The sequence below is a fragment of the Zingiber officinale genome, chromosome 6A (assembly GCF_018446385.1).
Source record: "Zingiber officinale cultivar Zhangliang chromosome 6A, Zo_v1.1, whole genome shotgun sequence".
Lineage (NCBI taxonomy): Eukaryota > Viridiplantae > Streptophyta > Magnoliopsida > Zingiberales > Zingiberaceae > Zingiber > Zingiber officinale.
In genome coordinates, this window is record NC_055997.1 from 18283659 (window position 1) to 18308925 (window position 25267).

The window sequence follows — 25267 nt, forward strand, 5'->3', positions numbered from 1 at the left end:
ATTTGTCTACCTTCCTAGCCTTAGGTGTGGTAGTCTTAGCATGATAGGTCATATGATTTTCCTTAATTCTATCATGCTTCCTATTTTCATGATAAATAGCATTGAAATGATATAAATTATTTCTAGCATGCTTTTTATCATGGATCAAAGGAATATGTTCAATGAATGATACCTTGGATTTTACCTTGGAAACTCCCCCTTGACTTGTGCTTCCTCCTTTGACTTTGGTCGGCTTCTTCCCTTTAGGACATTGATTCCTATAATGTCCTCTTTGATTGTAAGAGAATCACACAATGTGCTCATTGCCCTTGCATTCCACGGGACTGACTCTCTTGGGCTCACTACTACAAAATAAGTCTAAGGTATCACTTTGGGAGCAACACTTTAGTAAATTGTTGTCATATATCAAGTTTTGGAAAAAACATGCAACACTTTCAAATAAGTGTTGCATTATAACTAAAATGCAACACATTTTTTAAAAGTGTTACAGTTGATATTAGAAAAGGCAACACTTTTGTAAAAGTGTTGCAATAGTGCAGGAATATGTAACACTTTTTAAATGTGTTGCGGTAGTAGTAATATTTGTCGCAATCAGGATGAATGACATGTTTATTTTTCGCAAACTACCAACAACTATTTTTCACCAAACAGAGCTCCCGTGCTTGAACAAAACTCGTGAACTCCCTCCCTAAACTTGCGACCTCCCTCACACGAACCTAAACCCGCAATCTCCCTCACGCAAACCCTAGAATCGTGTGTTCCTCCCCTCCCTCCACCGAACTTCTCTACTCTAACCCTAAACTCGCAACCTCCTCCTCATGCTCCCTCGATAAAATTTCTCTGCTGCAAGCCAATCTAAACTCTGTCTTCGTTGAACATCTCTGGCGAAGCCCTCTCTGTGAACGTCTCTAGCGAATTGAACATCTTCGTCAGGTGTATAATCGTGTGAAAAGTGAGGAGTTTGTGGAAAATTATGATTTGTGGATTTTTCATGGAGTGGATCCATTATCATTTAAAACTACAAAAAATTTAAATGACGACGTTCTATGAATCCATAAAAATATTAATGAATTATTACAAGATACACTACAAGAAAACAGAGCTTCAAAAACAGATTTTTAAAACAGAATTAAAATCTGTTTCAGATTTAGGTTAATTAAAAACAGATTTACTACGAAATTACTTCCGTTTCAATTTAATAAAATATAATAATTGAAAAATAAATTGAGACAAAAATTGAAATGAATTTGAGACAGAACTATAAATAAATTTTTATAAACAAAAATAAATACAGATTACAAACAAAATTTGAAACGATATAATTTTTGTCAAAAAAATTGTTTTAAATTTAATGAAAAATTGAGATAGACAAAAATCTGTTTTAAATTTATATAAATTAGAGATAATTTTTTTTGACAGAAATGAAATCCATTTTAGATTTATATAAATCAGAGATGAATTTACTACAGAATTAGTAGTCGGTTTATAAAATATAATATTTGAAAAAAAATTTGGACAAAAATTAAAATAAATTTGTGACAAAACTATAAATAAATTTGTTTAAAAAATAAATATAGATTATAAATAAAATTTGAAATTGTATAATTTTTATCAACAATTTGTTTAAATTTTAATTAAAAATTAAGATGAAAAAAAATCTATTTCAAATTTATATGAGTGATAGATTTGTTAGAAAATACAAATGTATTTCATTTAAAAATATAATATCTAAAATTAATTTAAGATGAAATATAAAATAAATTTAAAATAATATTTCATATAAATTTATAAAAAAATAAATATTAAATACATATAAATATAAATATTTATTTTTTCCTTTAACTAGTTAACTCTAATCAATTTATTTTCCTCATCCCTTTGAGAAAAACGCAGCTCTTCCCTTGCAACAAAAACTGCGCCTGCCCTAAGCCCTTGACCTCAAGCACTTCGATTCGACTCTGACAGATCTTCACCGACGTCGCTGGGCCTCTTCTTTCTCTGCTTCCCTCCTTCAGCGCTGCGGAGATCGACAAAAATGCAGCTCTTCCTTCTCCTCCAAGAAGCAGCCCCGACCCCCTTCTTTCTCTACCTCCCTCCTCCAGCGCTCAGGCAATCAATTCGACTCCGACAGATCTTCCTTGTCTATCCTTCTTCTCCTTCGCTACCGACACTCTGGTGATAGACTCCGACAGATCATCCTCATCTAGCCTTCGTCTCCTTCACGACCGACGATGATGTGCCTCTTTCACTCCATCTCCAAAAGCCCTAATCTGTTTAAAGAGGTAATTGTTCTTTTGTTCCATGAATCTTCTTCTCTTTTCTTCAATTGTTCCATGAATCTCCTTTTGATGCCTATTGTCTCTGCCTCAAGCTCCTCATCGATCCTCTTTGTTGCCAGAAGGGGCACCTCTTCTGCAAGGAGTGCATCCTCGAGGGCCTCCTCAGCGCAAAAAGACATCAAAAGGTGCGTTCATGATTGCTGAATTTCCATATTTATTCTCACAAGATCTGTAGATTCGTGTGTATGAGTTCTAATGTAGAGAAAAATGTATTATCTGGAAGTTTTAATTATCTCATTTGCCTTGCTATTCATCTTCATGAATCTTTATAATCATTCTATAATAACAGTAATGTCCTATGCACCTTATTTATTTATTTTTATCATTTGTTGTATATACTTTTACATTGAAAAAGTATTCTTCCAACTTCACTCTTAAAGAAGTTATCTGTTTATGACTGATTAGAGTGATTCTTATGCATTTTAGCAGTGGATTGTAATGTCTATTAGGGTTTTGATCATATACAAAAATAGATAAGGAATGGATGTGTTTGCCCTCAAGACTTGTACCACAATATGAAGAAGGTGTTCCGAAATTTCTTGCACAAGCTAGGAACTATGCCAAAACACGTGAAGTAATTTTATGTTCTTACAAGCATTGTCAAAATAAGAAGTATATGAAATTAAGTAACATGATTTTTTTCTTAATTACTTTGATTTTTTATGTTTATGTTGTAAAATTAGGTTGCTAGTGTTGGCACTAGTAGCAAAATTGGAAATTATATTGGTGTCGATATTGATGTCAACTGTGCAAAAGAAAGTGACAATGTTAGTAATGTTAACCAACAACAAACTGCAGCTCAGGTAACTAAGAGTTTTGTCTATTTCATGTGTGTATCTCATTTGTTTGTTTTTATATTTATTAGACTAATATAAGTTATTGTGATATCAACAGAAACAATAACGATAGACAAAATAATGGTTGAACTCTTAATGGTTGGATATGATTATTTAGTTTTTTTTAGTGAATTGTGATTGTTTATTTGAAAAAAAATGCATATGAATGAGCTATACCTATTTACAACGGTTCAATCATGCATGTCTTTGGATATAATACAGGGTTTTTTTAGGTTTTGAATGACTTCCAATGATTCAATGTGTAATGCAAGACTTTGTTTTCAATTAATTAACTGTGTTATTATTTTTTGGTGTACACATTCGATGCATGGACATATGTCTTTTGGGGGATTACTTAATTAAGTTGATCACATGTACATTACCCTTTGTGGCTTCATATTCTAGTATCTTTGATCAGTCAAAAAATGTCTCAATAGCTAAAGTTGAAAATTTGCAAAAGAGCTCTAAAGTTGCAGATACTGGTGGGGCACTGAACATTCCTATCGAAGTAAGTTGGAATTAACTTTGTATTATAGTGTACATGTGAATCTCCTCTGATATTTTTGTATATACACAGATCAGAAATGCACACTTATTGTCTCACTGTGCTTTAGCAAAATTTTTAATCAGGTGTATGCAGTGAATATTTTATTTTGCTCAACATTAAGAAGAAAGATACACTTGAAGTGAATGAAATTTATGTATAAATTATATGGGCAATAAAGTTGTTTTAAAAGACACTTTGAACTTTGCATGTTCATTTGGAAGTGCTTGTGAATGTTTGCCATGTAAGTTTAAATTAACTAAATCCCCAGTCCTTACTTCCATTAATCATAGAAAAGCATTTCATTTTGACTATGGAAATTACCCACTTGCTGCAATTTGATGCTTGAGGTTTAGTTCTTCCTGATGTGGCTTTGTTGATAGCTATTAATTATTGCTATTGACTTTGCAAGTTTGATGCTCAATTATATAATTTTTTGCTTTGAATTATGATAAGTCTAGCATCCAATTGCAAATTTATAGCATAGGAGATTACTTGGACTAGTAACATGTGAGTCTTTCCTCATGTTTGTATATGTTTTACCTCTTTCTTTTCGCTAACACTCATTTCACTACTATTTCCTTTATTTTCCAGGATTTCTAAGATCAATGTGCTTTCACATACATTTTTCTCATATAATAGTACTAGTTTATCATTCTTTATATGATTGGTTCCTAGTTGTGCTATGAGGTTTGGTACTTCTTTGCAGTTGAGTACGAAGGTTATTTTCCAGCTGAAGGATGGTGGTTGGATAAGGTGTGTTTAGATATATTGTCAGTTGAGCAGAAAAGTTATTACTTTTGCTATATGATCAAATCTCTATTCTGATTTTTGTTGTCCACATTGTGATGCTTTTCTTGTAGGCGGCAAGCATTTTGGATAGCTAAGCAGCTGTTATAGTTGGGAATGGGAATGAGTGTTACATTTTGTATACCTATGTGATTTTTTTTAAGGCAAGCAAAGAGTTTGTATTGTTAGTTGTCTTTTTTAGGGCATTCATGAAGGTATTAATTGGTGGCTTTTGTATAGTGCTTTAGTTGGCTATATATTTGTAGATGTCATTTATTGAATTTTGTAAAATTCTTAAGCAGCATATAATGTGGTACAATGTTTACAATACAATGATAATATTTTGAATAATCTATTTTATACAAATGTGTTTGATTGTATAATTAAATTGCATTATCAATAATATATTGATGAAAAAAATAAGTATTACTATTAATGGGTAAACATGTTACATTTTAAAAAATAAAACACAAATATAAGTGTTGTATATGTATCAATAAGTGATGCGTTTAAGAGGTAAAAGTTTTAATAAAAAGTGATGCATTTAAGGAGAAAAGTGTTGCATTATTGTGTTAAAAAAATTGTAAAAAGTGTTGCTATTAATAGTCAAAAGTGTTGCAATTATTTAAGAGTAACAAAAGAATAAGTGTTGTTGTTGGAAGAAAAAAAGTGTTGCATATAGAGAAGTGTTGCCTTTGCTATATATCGCGACAGTTCAAGAAAGTGTTACATAAAATGACAAAAGCGTTGCGTTATATCTAACATGATAGGACCTGATAAGATAGAATGAAAAGCGTTACCTTAGGTATAATGCAACATTTATATGACCAAAAACAATACTTTAGGAGTGATGTCTTAGCCTCAATTTGTAGTAGTGGCTTCTCCTTGCCCTTGGGTGTCACTTGGCCCTTCTTCTTGGTCGATTTTGAACACTTGCTCTTATAGTGTCCTCTTTCCCTACATTCAAAGAAAATAATGTGATTTTTATTTTTTAAACTTGAAATTGTTATACCTTTACTTGTAGGGGTGGCACATAATCCTCCATTTGATTTTTCTTGATTTGTAGAGGTGGCACAATCTTCTTCTTCTTCATTTGACCCGAAAGTGGAAGCTTCTTCTTGCTCCGGTGTTAATACATGATGCTCCCCCTCAATTCTAGAGGTGGAGGCTTCTTCATCTTCATTCTCTTGCTCATTGAACAAAGTGTATGCTCCCTCTTTGCCCTTTTTGTTGCATTTCATTGAGGATGAAGCTTCTTATTCTTCTCCTTCGGAAGTTGAGCATCTCTCAACTTCAGAGTCCTCTTCCTCTTGATCTTGATCCAATGAGTTGCCCTCTTTGGATTCTTCTTGGTTTGGTACAGTGGAGGGGACTTCATAGAGTTTAGCCAATTTGCTCCATAGCTCCTTGGCATCTTTAAATTCTCCTATTTGCTTTAAAATGTTGCTCGGCAATATGTTGACCAATACTTTGGTCACTTTATCATTGGCCTCGTTTCTTTAAATTTTCTCCTGGCTCCACTTGCTCTTCTTGAGAATTTTGCCTTTTGAATTTGTTGGAGCTTGTAAATCTTCCATTAAAGCAAACCATTTCTTTATGTTCACTCTGAAAAAATTTTCGATCCTTGATTTCCAAAGATCAAAACTTGTTGATGTGTACGGTGGAGGCACCCTCATATCGAATCTGAATCCATCTCGGAATTCCATTTGAAGTTGAGCCTTTGATGAAGTCTTTGAATTTGTTAAACTTTGCTTCAACTTCTTCTCCCTCTAGCTCATTGCCCTTTCCGACGGTGATTCTGGTGAAGAGCGACATCGCTCTGATACCACTTGTTAGAGTCGATTTGTAACTAGAGGGGGGGTGAATAGCACATTACGCTTCGGTTATTTGATTTGATGATGTTGTTGTAGCGGAAAACACTTAAGCAACTCTCACAACGCTAACACAAGGGATTTACTTGGTATCCACCTCAAGAAGAGGTAACTAATCAAAGGATCCGACCCTCACTCACTCATCCACTATGAAATAACTCCTTCTTGGTAACTACCAAAGATGGAGAAGCCTAGTACAACCTATCAATACAACAAGAAGAAAATAAAAGCAAAATACAAATAATCTCTTATAGGATTTACAACATGAAACCCTAGATTTGCTTCTTCTTCTTGTGTGGGACGCCTTTTGACCTTGAAAATACGGCAACACTTTGCTCCAAGAAGCTTCAAGAACTGGCATGAACTTGTGAGAAATGATCGCAAGAAGTAGAGAGAAAGAAGTATCGAATCACTGCGAGAAGAAGGCTTTTTGTGCGCTTTCCATCGCAACAGTCATATCCCAATCGATTGACCAATTGATTGGGGAGGCTTGAATCGATCAACTGATCAATTCAGAGCACCTCTGTGCTCGCTGGAAACTACTTGAATAGATCGACTGATCGATTCAGGCTTTCTCGCGTCGTGCGAGAAAACTAGCCCCAATCGGTCGACCGATCGATTGGCGATGCCCAATCGATCGGTTGATCAATTGGAGAGGCTTCTGTGCTCGTGATATAAGATCCCAATCAATTGACCGATCAATTGGGCTGTTGTTTATCATACCACTCTCCCAATCGATCGGCTGATCGATTGGGCTTTGGTTCAATCGATTGGCTGATCGATTGACCGCCCTTGACTTGTTTAACTCAAGCTCAAGGGTCCCCAATTCCAACATCCGGTCAACCATGACCTGTTGGAACTCCTCATGCCTAACATCCGGTCAACCTTGACCTGCCAGGACTTCTTCACCAAGTGTCCAATCAATCCTTTGACCCACTTGGACTTTTCTCCTCGTGTCAAGTGTCCGATCAACCTTGACCCACTTGGACTTACCATCTCGTGCCAAGTGTCTGGTCCTCTATGACCCACTTGGACTTCCTTCTACCAGATGTTCGGTCATCCTTGACCTATCTGGATTTCCTTATGCCTGGCTTTATTCACCAGGATTTTCATCTTCTTAGCATCACTCACTAGGCCTTCCCATCTGTCTGGTTTCACTCACCAGGACTTTCCATCTGCCTGGCTTCACTTATCAGGACTTTCACATTGCTCGACTTCACTCACCGGGACTTTCACCTGCCTAGCTTCACTCACTAGGTCTTTCACTTGGCTTTACTCACCAAGACTTTCAATCTGCCTGTCTTCACTCACTAGGATTTTCCATCTGTCTAGCTTCACTCACCAGGACTTTCTCACTGTCTGGCTTCACTCACTAAATCTTTTACCTAACTTCAGTCACCAGGATTTCCAACTGCCTGACTTCACTCACCAGGGCTTGCCTTTGCCTAACCTCCAGTTAGGGCTTTTCCCTGTCAAGTATCCAGTCAATCTTGACCTACTTGACTCTTCTTCACATCAAACTGGTCAAACCTTGATAAAAGGAGAATTACACCAACAATCTCCCCAATCGGACGATTGCACATGTAATCTCCACATATTATCAAACATCGAAAACTAAATATTAAGACTCAAGCTTGAGCCAACTCAAGCTTAGTCAACTTGGTCAACCTTGACCTAGGGATATTGCACCAACAAATTTGAGGTACCTTGACTTATATAGAGGGAATCTTTGAAGGCGAAGGATTTGTCGCTTGCTATTGCTGCAATACCGATTGCACGGAAGTTGCAACAAGTTTGCTGAAATCCTCTTAGGCCATGGTGATGGTTGCAAGTCTTTCAATGTCATCCATCTCAACGTCTCAGTTTAGAATCTCAATGGGCATCACCAATTTGTTCCTACCTAAGGTTGTCAACGAACAATCCATCGGACATCTGTCATCTCGGTTGACGAAGTCATTGAATACCGCCAGAGTGAACTCCTGCAAAGCTTAAGAAAGAGGGTTAGAATGGAGGTCGGGGAGCCCTGACTCAACCACTCTAACACTCAAGTTAGTCTCCAACAAAGAGGTGGAGAAAAAAAATAGTAATGAGAAGATGTGGTGATTAATGATTGTATGTGTGCACACTTACGTACCTTTGCCCACATAAGTGGGCTCCTTTTATATCCATGATACGAAAAAGAGGCATGATATCTCTCGAAGTATTAATTGATGAGCTATCATTCTAGTAAGGAAAATGTCACATCGTTGTATCGCTGCATCAAAAGGTCATGTCTCTCATGTCCTATACTATAGAAGATTGTGTGGGTTCACGCTAGGTCACCCATTCCGCTCCACATATTCTAACAACTCATGCGCTATCTTATATGATACATAGTCCACATCCTATCCCCCGTGCTACACTAGACCACGTGTTGCCCCACGTGCTATGCCTGCATCCCACATAATATTGAGATGGTTGGGTGAAAAGGAGTGGCCTATTAAATGGAGGAGCATTGAATCGGCAGGGTTGAAAGGAGCATTGAATTAGTAGGGCCGAGATGAGTATCGGATAGGAGGGATATCAAATTGTCGAAACCGAAAGGAATAAGTCAAGTGTTCGGTCGGCGATGCCGAAAGGAATGAATGGAGTCTCTCATCGGCTGGAGTATCCAATCGGCAGAGCTGAAAAAAATAAGATGAATGTCAGGTCGACGAGAGTATCCCATCAGTAGAGCTGAAAGGAACAAGTCGAATGTCTCGTCGACCGTGCTAAAAGGAATGAACGGAGTGTTCGGTCGGTGGGAGTATCCAATCAATAGAGCTGAAAGGAACAAGTCGAATGTTCGGTCGACCGTGCCAAAAGGAATGAACGGAGTGTTCGGTCGGTGGGAGTATCCAATTAGCAAAGCCGAAAGGAAAAAAGCCAAATGTCCAATCGGTGGTGCCAAAAGTATCCCAATCAACGAAACCGAAAGGAATAAGTTGAATGTCTGGTCGATATGCATATCCAATCGGCAAAGCCAAAAGGAATAAGCCGAATATTCGGTCAATGGTGCCAAAAGGAATGAACGAAGTGTCTCGTCAACTGGGATATCTAATAAGTGGAACCAAAAGGAACGTCTGATCAGTGAGAGTATCCAATCAGCAGAACCAGAAGGAAAAAGTCAAATGTTTGATCAGCAATGCTGAAAGAAGCGTTGAATCAATGGAGTTGAGCTGACTGGGAGGATGGCGTTAAGTTGATGGAACCATTGTCTCTTGGCCATTGACCTTCTTAGTACACATAGAGACTTCTAATACCATCCACATTAACAATATTTGACCATAATAACTAACTTAATTAAAATTATTAAACTTTGATCCTGTCCGAAAGTCGATGAAATGGAAAGCTGGGGATGTGATGCTTTTGCTGATTGCCTGTAGACTCCACTCAGACCTGTAACATAGATTACGTCAGTGTCGAGCCAGGGAAGAGGTCCCCGACATTAGCTCTCCGATGCTCAAGTCAGTCATCGGCGATGAAGTAGAAGGCGGAGCAAAATGAACAATAGCGAGAACAGTATCTATCGCTTATTGCGTATTGCGTACCTTCGTCGATGCTTGGACCCCCCTTTATATAGAGCTCCTGTAGCGCACGTACATGCTCCCCAAGATGAGCATGATTCCTAAAGTTTTCCCTGAAAGGACTTGTTAATAAAGTGTCCCTAACACAGTACCTCAATGGACCGAGCATATCTCTGAAGTGACAGTAAAAGCTTCCATCATACGATCTTCTAGTTGTCCATGTCTGGTGTCGATGGCGCTAACTCCCAAAAGGATGTCGATGGATACCAGAGAGTATGTTGCTAAGTCGAGTGGGTTGGCCGCGCGGCCGGAACTTCATTGTTCCTGTGTCCCGTCCGCTCGGCCAGAATTTCACTGTGCTCGTGTCGCGTTTGCTCGACTAAAGTTCCACTCTGCTATTGCCGAGACCTGCTGCCAGGCTGAGCGGGGTAGCCGCTCGGACGAAGTTGAACTCTGCTAATGCCGAAACCTACTGCCTGGCCGAGCGGGATAGCCACTAAAGCTTTGCCAATGTCGAGCTTTGCTGCCTAGTTGAGCGGGATAGCCGCTTGGCCGAAGTTCCGCTCTGCCAATGTCGAGCTCTGCTGCCTTGCCGAGCGGGGTTGCTGCTCAGCCTGACTTCTGTAAATAGTCTCCTCCTCCATTCGGTGTCCAATACTTAACCTTCTCACCTTGGTCGGGGCATGCTTCGCCCGATCGCCTGATGCTATCTGTGTGTTGACCGCCTTGACCTTGACCTTCATCGTGGCCGTAGTATGGGGCCCCTCGTCATCACCGCATCACATACCTCCCCCTCAAGTCTAGTCGAAGGAGGTTGCAAGTTCGACTGACTGGACAAAATTATCTGTGAAGCGTGCCGCCTGATCGGCTCTAACATGGTTGGCTATAAGACCTTAGTTTCTGATCGGGATAACATGACACAGCGGTTAGGCTATGTGACCGCTCTCTGCCGGTCAGCCTGTTGAAGCTATTCATTCGGTCGTAGGTCTGCTCACATAGGCTGATCGGCACAACGAATATTTATACTTGCGAAATCTTTTCTCGGACTATCTTGGGCGAGCGCGATCTAGGCTTACATTAGCCATATTTCTGGGAGACCGTGCAAACCCCGACTCATGATGACTGAGCGCGCTCCCATGCCTCTTAATTGCCCTCCTTAAATGCCACCCCACGATGAGGCGCCACGTGTCCCGCCCACTGCCGTCGCATGCTTGATGTGACAGGCGGATATCCGCTGGCCATGTGATGTTTGGTGCTTCAAATTCAATGGCCCGATCTCTGTCTGGGTTTTCGTGACCTAGATTGGACGGCTCCAGTCGGCTGGCCCTGAGGCTTATAAGCCCGTGCGCATCGCCGTCTTTGCGTACTTCTCTTTGAGTTCTTCGGCGATGCTCTGTCTGTGCTCCGGCAACGTTCCTCCTTCCCTGCTTCTCCAGCGACCCTTTTCCAGTAAGCTTTCTTCCAATCGCACCTGTCTTCGAGTTTTTCGGCATTTCTTTGTGTTCAAGTGACATTCCCGTGGCCTTTCTTCCCCTTGTACATCTTGTGTTTTTTACGATGACGAGTTCCTTACAGCCGCCTATCGGTGTCCCTGGACTTTGGTACACCTCTACCAAGCCCAAGTTCGACGTCGGCGACACTGAGAGTTTGACCGCCGCCTTTGAGTTTCCCTTTGGATACAAGATTATTCTTCCTTCTTCTTCTGATTGGCTACACTCTTCGCCGCCCGACTGTCTTACTTTCTTTAGGGATCAGTTTACCACCAGTCTACGGTTTCCTATTCATCCCTTCATTCCCTCTGTTTGTAAATACTTCCGCATCTCCCTTCACCAATTAGTGTCAACATCTTTTTAGTTGTTGTGCGGGGTAGTTATTCTTTTCCGCCTGCACGACATTCCTCTCACTCCCCGGATCTTTCATTACTTGTATTACCCATAATTGTCTGGGCCGGGGACTTTCCTTTTCCAAGCCCAAGTGGGCTTGGTTTTCTTTGATAAGATATCAACCTCCAACAAAAACTGGAGGGAATATTTCTTTTTTGTACACCTTCCCGAGCGACCAGACTTCCTGACCCACTGGCAACTCGAAATGGCGAGTCATACTCCCTCGAAACAGTACAAGAGTTGATCGGACTACCTCAACGTAGTTTTAATGTTGGTCGGTCAGAAGTACGACATCCACAAGTTGTTGCTGGAAGGTGTCCTCTATATCTTCGGCCTGAGTCCAATCCGCACCCGGCTTTCGTCCAGCCTAGGTATGCAACTTATGTACTCCTTCCTTTGATTCTAACTGATTTTTCTTCCTCTTTTGCAGCCGAAGTTATGTTACGTGCACGTCTGGCCGGCAAGGCACTTGCCACGATCAATACGACTGTTGTGGACGAATTGGAGAGCCACGGTCTGCTCCTAAGAAGACCCTCAAGACGAGAGCGAGGTAGCTCCAGTCTTGGCGAGTGGTGGAGCGGCTAGTGGATCACGCCTTCCCCTTGAACGACAACTGATCATCCAAGTTGAGGGGGCGTCAGGCTCGACCTCCTCAGGAAAGCCACTAATCAGGCGCAAGCGGCATCGAGCAGAGCCTTCATCCCGGCCGTTCGGACGAGCTACCTCTGCCTAGTTAGCCCCGAGCGACCAATTCCATATAACGGCGGTTCTTCACTTACCGACTGAAGAATGGCGCGAGTCAGTGAGCGCTACATCCCGAGCTCCCGAGTACCAAATAATTATTCAGGGGTCGTTCGCATATATATGGGCAGATGCCCGAGTCCGTGCAGCGATGATAACTCCTGAGGTGCTTGCATACAATCACACCCAGATGTCTACTGGGATAAGTGTTGTGTTTTATTGTACTTTCTCAATCTATTCCCCGGTCTATGCTAATGCTTTTCTGGTTATCCGCGGTATTAGGTAGAGAGTCTGGCCATGTGCCAAAGGCTCACCTTTTTGGAAGAGGAAGTCAAGAAGATGAAGGCGTCGAGCGGCTAATCCTCCGCCTCTCAGGAGCAGACGAACACCGAGGTGGAAAAACTGTGAGCCGATCTAGAGAAGAGCACCAAGCTACTCGAGGTCGAACGGGAAAAGAGTGAAAAGCAGGCCACTCTACTGGCTCGGCTCAATAAGTAGGTCACCACCTTCGACGCCAAGATCGAATTGGCCAATACGAGGAAACTCCGGGCCATTGAAGACCTTGACCTGAAGAATAAAGAGGCTCGAGCTCTCACTAAGAAGCTTAAAGAGGCCAAATATTTTTTAGTCGCTGAATAGAATAGTCGGTCGTCCGAAGAAACCGCCCTTCGAGGCTAATTCACCACGAAGAATAATGAGTTTGCCACCGCAAAGGATGAGCTAGAGGCCTCCCAAGCAGCTTTGAAAACCTATCAAGATGTCGAGACTAGTCGGTAGCGAGAACAGTGTTTATCACCTATTGCGTATTGCGTACCTCCGTCGATGCTTGGACCCCCTTTTATATAGAGCTCCTGTAGCGCGTGTGCACGCTCCCCAAGGCGAGTACGTTTTCCAAAGTTTTCCATGAAAGGACTTGTCAGTAAAGTGTCCCTGACACAGTACCTCAACGAGCCGAGCATATCTCTGAAGTGATAGTGGAAGCTTTCGTCGTACGATCTTCTGGTTGTCCATGCCTAGTGTCGGTGCCACTAACTCCCAAAAGAATGTCGATGGATACCAAAGAGTATGTTGTTAGGCCGAGCGGGTTGGCCGCTTGGCCGGAACTTCGTTGTTCTTGTGTCCGGTCCACTCGGTCGGAATTCCATTGTGCTCGTGTCACGTCCGCTCGACCAAAGTTCCACTCTGCTATTGTCGAGACCTGCTGCCAAGCCGATCGGGGTAGCCGCTCAGCCGAAGTTGAACTCTGCCAATGCCGAAATCTGCTGCATGGCCAAGCGGCATAGTCGCTCGGTCGAAGTTCCGCTTTGCCAATGTCGAGCTCTACTACTTGGCTGAGCGAGATAGCCGCTCGGCTGAAGTTCCGCTCTTCCAATGTCGGGCATTGTTATCTGGCCGAGCGGGGTAGTTGCTTGGTCCGGCTTTTGCAAATAGGGCCTCCTCCGTTCGGCGTCCAATACTCCATTGAGCGTTGGTCATTTGACACCTTCCCGTGTCGAAGGTGGGGTCGTACCAGAACCTTCTCCCCCCCGGTCGGGGCATGCTTTGTTCGACCGTCCTGATGCTATCTGCACATTGACCGCATTAACTTTGACCTCCACCTTGATCACGAGATGAAACCCTCATCATCACCACATCAAACTTCATTAAAAATTACTTTAAAATAATTATAAAAATTATTACTTAGCTGCTCATACTTCTAAAATCTTAAATCATAAATACAATTGTAAATTCATTTTAAATCCGTTTTAAAATAACAGAAAGGAGTTCATTTAAATATTATTATTATTATTTATCAAAAACAGGACGTTCATTTGCGCCCTTTTAATTTTGTTTTTACCTTATTCTTTCCCGTGGAAAAAGAAGCTGCGCGGTGACTTCGTGTTGACCAGTCAACTAAGAACTATCAGCCTTGTGCTTGGGCGAGAAGCAACTGAGTAACTCTCTCATCTCATGCCTCTACTTCCGGAGGCATCATCCAAAATATACACGTCACATCAAGTCCTCTTATGTTTCCAAATGCGCCTCAAAGTACTAAAATCACTCAACAACTCCCCAGAATTTGCCATTCTTTTAATTTTCGATTTTTAATGACTAAATTGTCATGCTATAATGTTTAAACATCAAACATTTGAAAGCTTCCGCATATAAATGGAAAAATGAAAATAGTTAGAGGAGGTTTAGAGTAATTAATTATACTTAGGATAATACCGTTAGAACAGTTGTGTTGTGTTGGAAAATTATTCTTTTTTCTTTGGAATGCATAGTTACACGATCAATATTAATATAGGATTCTTTTTTCCATAATACTATTTTATCTACGGTCAATTATAAGTTAATGTCATTCCACATGTTAGCGTAGTTAGTGTATATATAAATATTTATTTCAATAAATTTTAGAATTAATTTTTAACATATATAAAATCCTCTTTAATTTATGTACTTATAATTTTTCTTGAACTCGAGACGGCTTAGGTGAGCCATATCATTTTTGTTTCAATCATACGGTAATGTTTTTTTTAAGTATCCGGCCATTTCAGCATCTTCAAAATTTAAAGGGCATTTTGTAAAGACTAAGAACTATAGGGGGTGGAATAAAACTTTCCCGTATCCAGTTACAGGCCCCCAAAATCTATCGTCATTGATGACCCAACTCCAACAGTGACGACTTCATCCACCTCATCCTTCTCTTCTCCTTCGTCTATAAATGTCAATCCCAATCTCGGATCTCCTCCATTTCAACTTGACTCATGGGATCCTGCTTCTCCTCCTCCTCCGCCACCGCCGCCGACGGAGGTTCCGAGGACCATCGATACTCTCTGACGGCTAAAGTCATCACAGCCGACGGCTTCTTGCTGGAGTACCCCGCCGAGACCAAGGTCCGAGACGCCCTATCCGTCCAACGCATATCGAATTCCTTCATCTGCAGCTCCGACGAGCTCTACTGCAACGCCAAAATCCCAGCTTTGACCGCCGCTGACCCGCTCCGGCCGGGCCATCTCTACTTCCTCCTCCCGCTTTCCAAGCTCGAGTACCCGCTCTGTGGTTCTGACATGGCGGCGCTCGCGGTGCGGGCGAGCGTGGCGCTCTCGGCGTATGCTTCCGGCTCCAGCAAACCGCCACGCAAGGGAGCTCGGAGGGTGATGCCGGTGGCGGCGGAATTAGCAGGGAAGCGAGCCGCGCTTAATGAAGCCGTGAACGAGAAGGAATTGGGATTTTATACTGATTTTGATGGCGGCGACGAGCGTTATTACGGATCGAATTCGCCTTATGAGAAGAAGGAGAAGAAGATACCGGCGACGAAGCAGAGTAAGTTCAGGCAACGGCGGTTGAATTACAGGGAGAGGCTGAGCACGATCGAAGAGATTGTGGAATGAGCAGAGGAAGAACAGATCCTGTAAAGTTTTATTTCTGATTTTTTTTTATCATAAAAAATTTTGTTCTTTTAGTTGAAGTTTATGGTTACTTTGATTTGAGGAATCTGGATATTAATACAATAATTTTATTGTACCTTTGTAGTTACCCATGACCAATATTTTTTTAAAAAAATAATATTAATTTAAAATTTATGTTTTTTTATTTAAATATTTAAGATTTTATAAAATAAATGACTGATAATTTTCAATACTATTAAACATTTTTAATCACGGTGTCATTTATAAATCATCTATAATTTTAATCACGGCGTACCCAATATTTGGAATTGTGCAAAAAGCACATCCAATATTATGATTGTCCAAGAGTACATATCTTTGACCCCCTTTGACAAATTAAATATTTTTTATCTTTTATCTGTCTCATTTGCATACAGCTCTCCGTCTTTCTTTTTCCTCTTAAATTATATTAAATATTTTTCTCTCATTTATATGCATGCAATAATCACTATGATGCTAATTTATAAAAATTATATACTAGCATCACGACTTAAGCCCTATATCAGCACTAGGGTGATACTGATTTCTAAAGACTAGCACCACGTTGGTGCTGATTTTAAGAGACAAATACTACATTGGTACTGGTTTTTAAAGACCAGCACCATGACAATGTTAGTGTGTTAAACTATATATTTTTTTAAAAAAATTAATAAAGGCATTTAGACTCTAGAGCACTGGAGAAATCTATAGGAATTGGAATGGATCTAATCGAAGTTGTCTAGGTCCATCAACGGATTTTGATCGAACCCCAAGTTTGATACTAGTTTTCCAGTGATGTTGTGTGGGAGTATGAGGCCAGTTTGAATGATCATCCACATCTCGACTTGTGTGTTTAGGTGGTATTTCATTCATCCCTTCCAGTAATTGAAATCCTCGCCGGAGAAAAGAAGTGGTCGTGCTGTGCTGTAACCTTCTTGGTGGGCCATTGCTAAAAAGAAATCTGGCAAAAAAAAACAAAAACCAATATTCCAAGACTTAGTCTTGGATTAGTAGTATGGGAGAAAAATAAAAATAGTAATTTACTCATTTCAAAAAAAATAATAAAATATTAGTAAAAAGTATTATTATTAATTTTGTTAAATGCAATATTTTGTCAACACTGGCCACTAGTGAAAAAATAAAAATGAATTTTTCAAAAATAATTTTGGAGGAAAAAAATGAAAAGCGTTTTTTCACCAATTCAAAGCGACCTAACTCTGATACTAATTGTACGATCGAAAAGCGCTAGAGGGGGTGAATAGCGCTCATGGCTTTTCACATTTTGTGGAAAACACAAAGTAATGCAGTAGAAATAAGAAATAACGCAGAAGCAAATCAAGTGCTAACACTTTTGTTTTACTTAATTCGGAGCTTGTGACGACTCCTACTCCTAAGCTCACACTCGTTGAGTGTTTATTTTGAGCAATTCACTATCAATCTGTAAATTACAAGTACAATAATTAAAGTACAATAATTGAAAGTATACCGACAACTACGAATAAGGAATTTTGGGCTTCTGGTTGTCGAAGTTGTGTCACAACTTCGTCGGATCGTCTTTTGAGCAGCATGCAGTAGAAAGATTGTGAAGATCGAGTGTTATTCAGCACCTGCTCAAGACTGCCTTAAATAGGCTGCTGAATGTGCCTTCAGCCTCCATGGAAGGCACCTCCAGCAGGGATTCTTATCCCTTCTGTGTTGGAGACGATAACTTTCGTGGCCTGCGTTGTTTATCCATCCGAAGGCACCTTCAAGCTCTATTGAAGGCACCTTCCATCCAGCATTCAAGGCACCTTCAAGCTTCTTGAAGGCGCCTTCGTGCCTTGCTACACAGAGCCTTTGCCTAAAGCACCCGAGGCGCCTCCAACAGCCCCGGAGGCGCCTCGGACACTGTTCATCCGAGCTTTTCCCTTATGCAACTCCCTTCCTGCAAGGCATATTAGTCTATAGACAAAATATATCCTACAAAACAAAGTTAGCACAATAAAATATGAAATAATATAAGTATTTGACAGTCACTGGACTGTCCAGTTCTGACTTCAAGTTTTGTTGAATCTCTAGGTCGAACCGACGCCTACTATTCCCTTTTCGGGGAGCACGTCCTCACTTACTCATCTAGGTGATTTCGTCCATCCATAATTGGCTCACCTGTACCCATCTTCTAGCCTTCTCCTCGAGTAGGCTTCCTCTCCGGCTTCTCATCCATCGAATGTCACGCACGTTCTTCTCGTCCACCGGTGTAGTCTTCCACAGCACCTCATCTCTCGAATGCACAGAGTCCGTCGGCTCTCCCTCGTGTCATCCTTCTCGCTAGTTGCGTCTTTTGACCAACTTCTTGTGTTCCTAAGCTCCTACACACTTAGACACAAGGATCAAATAAAGCAGGACCTAACTGAATTTGGTTGACTACACAAAACTACCCCGGGTTCTAACATGAAAGAAGTTGAGTACATCTTAGGAGTAAAGATGATTAAAGATTGAATGAAAAGACTTTTGAGTTTGTCTCAAGAGTCTTATATCATTAAGATGCTACCACACTTTAATATGTCAGATTGTAATATTGAACAGACACCTGCAGTGAGAGGTACTGTTCTGAGAAAAAAATATGTATCCCAAGACTCCTGAAGAAATAGCCAAAAAAAAAAAATCATATGTCAATGCTATTGGTAGTTTAATGTATACTATGTTGTGTACTCATCCTGATATAAGTTATCATGTTGGCTTAGTTAGTCATTTACATTCAAACCCAGGATCGAGACACTAGAAAGTGGTGAAGAGGATATTCAGATATCTCAAAGAAACAATGGATTATTGTCTCTATTTCCGAGGATCAAATATGAACTTGAGTGGCTATACAGATGCAAATTGGGCGGGGAACTTTAAAGACGGAAAATCTACATCTGATTATACCTTCTTGCTTAATGGTGGCGTCATCTCATGAAATAGCAAGAAACATGCTTGTGTAGCGTTGTCGATAATGAAAGCTGAGTATGTGGCTTGTGCAACGGTTGTGTAAGAAGCTATTTGGTTGAGAAGGTTTCTTAAGTATCTGAATATTATTGAGGACAATGAGAGTCATGTTACAGTGTACTATGAAAGTTAAGCTACTATAGTTTTTTCAAAAGATTCCAAATATCACAACAAAGACAAGCATATAGAAATTAAGTATAATTTTTTAAGAGATATTGTTGACAAAAAAAGTAGTTCTTGAGTACATCCCTACACATTATATGCTTGTAGATCCTTTTACTAAGCCTAAAACTAAAGAGTCATTTGAACGGCATGTGAAGTCTTTGGAACTTCGAAGAATGTAACATATTGTAAAGATAATTAGATATATGAAAATGTCATGATCTAGTCAATATATAAATCTTTGTTATATTTGTATAATGTCTCGATAAGCATGTTGGCGGGTTGAAATTGATCCACTCACGTGGACAATCATCCCTATTTGTTAAGTATAAATAAAGGTAAGACCGTTATTTATAGGGCAGCTTATGTAACTGTGAATAGAGACATGCCCATAAGGTAGTCTTGATAATTGTGTCAAGATGAAATTATTTATATAGTGATCAGAGTAAATGTACCCACCATTTACTAGATTTGCTTAAAACCATATTGAAATTCATATGTTGAATTCAGAATTAGAAATTAGATATGTCTAGATCGAAATCTGTACGATGTTCAATTTAGAGAAAAACATGCTCTCTTTTTAGTAAAAAGAATAACATCGTAATATGTGATTCATACCACATGTGTTATGGCGACAATAAGGGTAGTAGGAGAATAGATCTCTGCTTCTCTACTATATGAGATCCTTGAGATTATAAATTAATCTCAATCTTACTCTAAGTGACTATTTAGCAGTCTACTTGAAGTTCAGATCAGTGTCTGCTGGTTTAGCATGTTTTCTATTGACTATGAGTGATTTAGTCTGTAGAACATAGCTAGGAATGTGATTGATTAAAATGAATAGATTCTAGCTAAAAAGGAAAATCAAGATTGATTTACATCTTTGACATTTATTCACTGACACTAGTTATATTTTTGTTCGGTATATAAAATGTAATTATGAATAATTATATTAAATTGGAAATGTTGAATATGCTCTCGACATAATAGTCATTATGAGGAATTAAAGATGTTCATAATGATATAAATGATTTAATCTGGGATAAATGTAAATTATTGATGTTTCTGATTCAATATTTTATAGAAAAAAAGGTAGATCTGCTACCTTAGCAACCCCTCTAGTGTTGGCCCTATGGATATGGAAGGAGGTAAATGTAGGTACACAGGTCATAGGCACATGGTGGGTAAACCCCAGGTCATCAATTCCTGAGAATTATCCCCTTGCTAATACGTCAGAGATGTCATACATCCACCATCTGCGCTACGCCTTGGGGGCAAACTATTTTTCCTAATTTGATTCGTTCTATAGAGCAGGTATGTAAGGTGTAACAATCTTTTTAATAATAATTGCTCAGTGTCTTTGATATCGCACAAACTATTTTCCCTAAAGTATGGATTGAATGTTCTTACTTGGTCTTTTGTAACTAATTAGTGTTTTGCTCTAGTCTTTGTGACTTGCTTATAATATAGTGTATGTAACTTATATAGTTTTTGTGACTAGATATCTTTTTATGGATTAATTTGGGTAAATGAGAGATGTTAGATGTGACACTTGAATCCACACATTGAAAAGAGAAGAGGACGCTCATTCCTCTTCCTCCTTTTAAGTGCAATTAGAGCATTAGTTAAAAAAGAGGAAGAGACTTAATCTCCTCATATAAATTTACGTCCAAGTGATTGGAAGGGAAGGACAAGAGCTAGTTAGAGCCAATCGAAACAATCGATAAAGGAGAACATCCATTAAATGAGATTTGATTTATAGAAATAGGAGGACGTTCTAACGTGATGATCTTTTTCATGACATTAGTTTTTTCTTTGTGATGATTGTCATCGGGATATAGTAACTCTTTTCCAATGATATTCTTTGGCCAGCGACTTCTTCCTCTCATAACACTATAAATTTTATTGTGTTTTGTACAAAATTATTTATTACAAGAACACTTAAAACTATATGAAAGACTTATAAAATTTTTTAAACAAAAAACAATGCTCCGAATTTTTTAAAAAGATATATATATATATATATATATATATATATATATATATATATATATATATATATATATATATATATAAATTTTTTTAGAGTAAATCTAATTAAAAATTTTAATTTTATTTTATTAGTCCCTCGTGCTCTGTTAATCATTTATGTCGTCTTATTGACTCTTAAAAAATGAATTTATTCTTTCCCGTGAAAAAACAAGCTGCGTGATGACTTCATGTGGACCAGTCAACGTTTTGATTTGTTTTGGATTTTTAATTTAAGTAAGTCACTCCAAAATATACACGTCACAATGTCGCATCAAGTGCTATTATTTTTCAAAATCCCCTCAAACTTCTAAAATCACTCAACCACTCCCCATAATTTGCCATTCTTCTCATTTTCAATTTTTAATGACTAAATTGTCATGTTATAATGTTTAAGCATCAAACATTCGGAAGCTTCCTCATATAAATGGCAAAATCAAAATAGTTAGAGGAGGTTTAGTGTAATTAATTATAGTGTTATCTAGGATAATACCGTTCGAACAGTTATGTTGGGTGGTAAAACTATTTTTTTTTTCTTTGGAATTCATAGTTACGCCATCAATATTAATATAGGATTATTTTTTCCATAGTACTATTTTATCTATTGTCATTTATAAGTTGATGTTGTCCCAATGAGTATTTATTTAATATATTTTAGGATCAAATTTTTAATAGATGTAAAATACATAGGATATCTAACATTTCCCGTACAAAAGATTACCCGTCATACTAGACTGGTTGAATGAGTGATACTATCTTTTGGTCTTGTCTTGGAATCAACAATACTGAACTGGTTGAATGAGTCACACTGTCTTTTTGGTCCAATTATATTTTGGTGTTGTTTTTTAGTAGGGATGATAATAGATCGGGATCGAATTTGAGTCGAATTTTATATCCTTTTTCTCTATAGTCATTGGGTATAAGATCTCTGATAATTATATTCATACTTATTAAATAATCAGATATCTTCTATAGTTATAATTTTATTTTTTCTATCCAACTATTATTATTTAACAAAAATATATTAAAATTAACAACATATTAAATATATATATATATATATATATAAATAATTAAAAAATAGATTAAATATTTATATAATCTCCTCTTAATACAACAAAAATAGTAAGTTGATTTTAGAAAAAGAAAATTTTCTTTAATACATGTATATATATTATTTAATCAGGTATTTATATCGGGTATCGAATATTGATAGTTACTCTATATCCTCCTCTATTCAGGTCAAATATCGAATCCTCCATCGAATTCAGATAAAATTATTATCCCTAATATCTAGTCATTTCAGCATCTTCAACATTTAAAGGCATTATGTAAACGACGACGAACTATAGGGGGTGGGATGAAAGTTTCCCATATCCAGTGACAGTCCCTCAAAATCTATCGTCATTGATGACCCAACTCCAACAGTGACGACTTCATCCACCTCATCCTTCTCTTCTCCTTCGTCTATAAATGTCAATCCCAATCTCGGATCTCCTCCATTTCAACTTGACTCATGGGATCCTGCTTCTCCTCCTCCTCCTCCGCCGCCGCCGCCGACGGAGGTTCCGAGCACCATCGATACTCTCTGACGGCTAAAGTCATCACAGCCGATGGCTTCTTGCTGGAGTACCCCGCCGAGACCAAGGTCCGCGACGCCCTATCCAGCCAACGCATATCGAATTCCTTCATCTGCAGCTCCGACGAGCTCTACTGCAACGCCAAAATCCCAGCTTTGACCGCCGCCGACCCGCTCCGGCCGGGCCATCTCTACTTCCTCCTCCCGCTTTCCAAGCTCCAGTACCCGCTCTCTGGTTCTGACATGGCGGCGCTCGCGGTGCGGGCGAGCGTGGCTCTCTCGGCGTATGCTTCCGGCTCCAGCAAACCGCCACGCAAGGGAGCTCGGAGGGTGATGCCGGTGGCGGCGGAGTTAGCGGGGCAGCGAGCCGCGCTTAATGAAGCCGTAAACGAGAAGGAATTTGGATTTTATACTGATTTTGATGGCGGCGACGAGAGTTATTACGGATCGAATTCGCCTTATGAGAAGAAGGAGAAGAAGATGCCGGCGATGAAGCAGAGTCAGGTCAGGCAACGGCGGTTGAATTACAGGCAGAGGCTGAGCACGATCGAAGAGATTGTGGAATGAACAGAGGAAGAACAGATCGTGTAAAGTTTTATTTCTGATTTTTTTTATTATTATAAAACATTTTGTTCTTTTAGTTGAAGTTTACGGCACTTTGATTTGGGGAGTCGACGTCAAAACTAGAACCGTCAATTTGAGTTGGTCCGTCAAGTTGATCCATTCTGTCAAATAATTTAAGCGGGTTAGATTAGAATTTTATCAACCCAAGTCTGACGTGAGCCGACCCGCCTAGGCCCGTGACCCGCACGGGTTGGTCCGCTCGGGCTTGGGTTGACCCGCGGATTGAAAAACACATTTAAGTTAAATTTTAGGTCAATTTATTATCTTTCTTTGTTATAATTTTGAAATAAAAATAGTACTTTTCATCCAACATAAGTACTCGTTTGTGTTCATTTATATTTAAAATACATGTTTATGTATACATTTAATTGTAGAAAATTTTTTCGAAATAAAATGTTGAAGATATGAAATATTTTTTAATTTTTTTAAAAATTTTTGATGGGTCCGCGGGTTGGCCAGCCAAATTTGCAACCCGCCTTAGAATGAGTTGGGTTGGAAATTTCCTAATCCGCCAAGTTGGCGGGTTGGCACGCCCCGTCCTATCAAATGATTAACCCGCCACAGATCGACCCACCCCGCCACAGGTTGACCCTTCTAATCGCTCTAATCAAAACAATAATTTTATTGTACCTTTGTAGTTACCAAATGCCCTTTATAAAATACTTAACCCTTTTTATTTTTTAAATCTCTTTTATTTGATTTTTTAAATTTGATTTTGACCAATATTTTTTTAAAAAATAAAATTAATTTAAAATTTATGTTTTTTATTTAAATATTTAAGATTTTATAAAAAAATTACTGATAATTTTCAATACTATTAAGCCTTCAATGCTATTAAACTTATTTAGTCACGTGTCCTATATAAATCATCTATAATTTTTCAAAAAATGGACACCCAATATCTGGGATTGTCCAAAAAGCATACCCAATATTAGGATTGTCCAAGGGTACATATCTTTTCCATTTTACCCCTTTGATAAATTTAAACTTTTTTTATCTCTTCTCTGTCTCATTTACGTACAGCTCTCCACTCTTCTTTTTTCTCTTAAATTATATTAAATATTTCTCTATCATTTACATGCATGCAACAACTACTATAATACTAATTTATAAAAACATATACTAGCACCACGACTTAAATCCTACACCAGTACCACAGTGGTACTGATTTCTAAAGATTAGCACCATATTGATGCTAGTTTTAAGAAACAAGCACCACATTGGTGCTGATTTTTAAAGACCAGCACCACGATAGAGTTAGTGTGTTAAACTATATTTTTTTTAAAAAAATTAATAAGAGCATTTAGACTCTAGAGCATTATAGAAATCTATAGAAATTGGAATGGATCTAATCAGAATTATCTAGGTCCATGAATGAATTTTGATTGAAACCCAAGAGATTTGGATTTTTGAAAAAATCGACATGTATTGGAAGAGGGTAATACAATGAAGATATTTATAATGTCCAATTCTAACATTCCTACAATAAGTTGTAAGTATATGTCAATTGTTTTAAAATCATAAACTTTAAAAAAAAAAAATTTGATCACTGCTGTTAATTATTTAAAGCTAATATTTTTGGGCACATCTAAACTCTAGTCACTTCAAAAAGCTATAAGAATTTGAATGAGTCCGATCGGAGCTCTTTATATTCATCAATGGATTTTGACTAACATTAGTACCAATGTTCATGCAATTTGGCAAGCAATGATAACTTTTGTAAGAGACTCAGAACCATAATTTCATAGCATATCTACCTTCTCCATACTCAGAGCTTTCATCTCATTATAATTTTTTCGAATTTTGATTCCCCTAGGTTTATCAATAGATTTTGGTTAAAATCTATTAACGAACCTTGAGAGTTCCGATCAGACCCATTTCAAGTGTTATAAGTTTCTGAAGTGCTCCAGAATTTATATTTGATAAAAAAATATATTAGCTTGAAGTAA

General features: G+C 38.7%; 2 protein-coding genes across 2 annotated transcripts; both read left to right on the forward strand.

The window, feature by feature from the left end:
- Positions 1–15285: 15285 nt before the first annotated feature.
- LOC121993771 lies at positions 15286–16067 on the forward strand. The gene has a single exon (XM_042548087.1). The coding sequence runs from the start codon at positions 15296–15298 to the stop codon at positions 15920–15922; it is 627 nt and encodes a 208-aa protein (XP_042404021.1). The 5' UTR covers positions 15286–15295; the 3' UTR covers positions 15923–16067.
- Positions 16068–22631: 6564 nt separating this feature from the next.
- LOC121994657 lies at positions 22632–23261 on the forward strand. Its single transcript, XM_042548615.1, has one exon. The coding sequence runs from the start codon at positions 22632–22634 to the stop codon at positions 23259–23261; it is 630 nt and encodes a 209-aa protein (XP_042404549.1).
- Positions 23262–25267: the final 2006 nt, after the last annotated feature.

Coding starts and splice junctions, on each gene's coding strand:
- LOC121994657 (XM_042548615.1), top strand. CDS start 22,632: ATGGGATCCTGCTTCTCCTCCTCCTCCTCCGCCGCCGCCGCCGACGGA.
- LOC121993771 (XM_042548087.1), top strand. CDS start 15,296: ATGGGATCCTGCTTCTCCTCCTCCTCCGCCACCGCCGCCGACGGAGGT.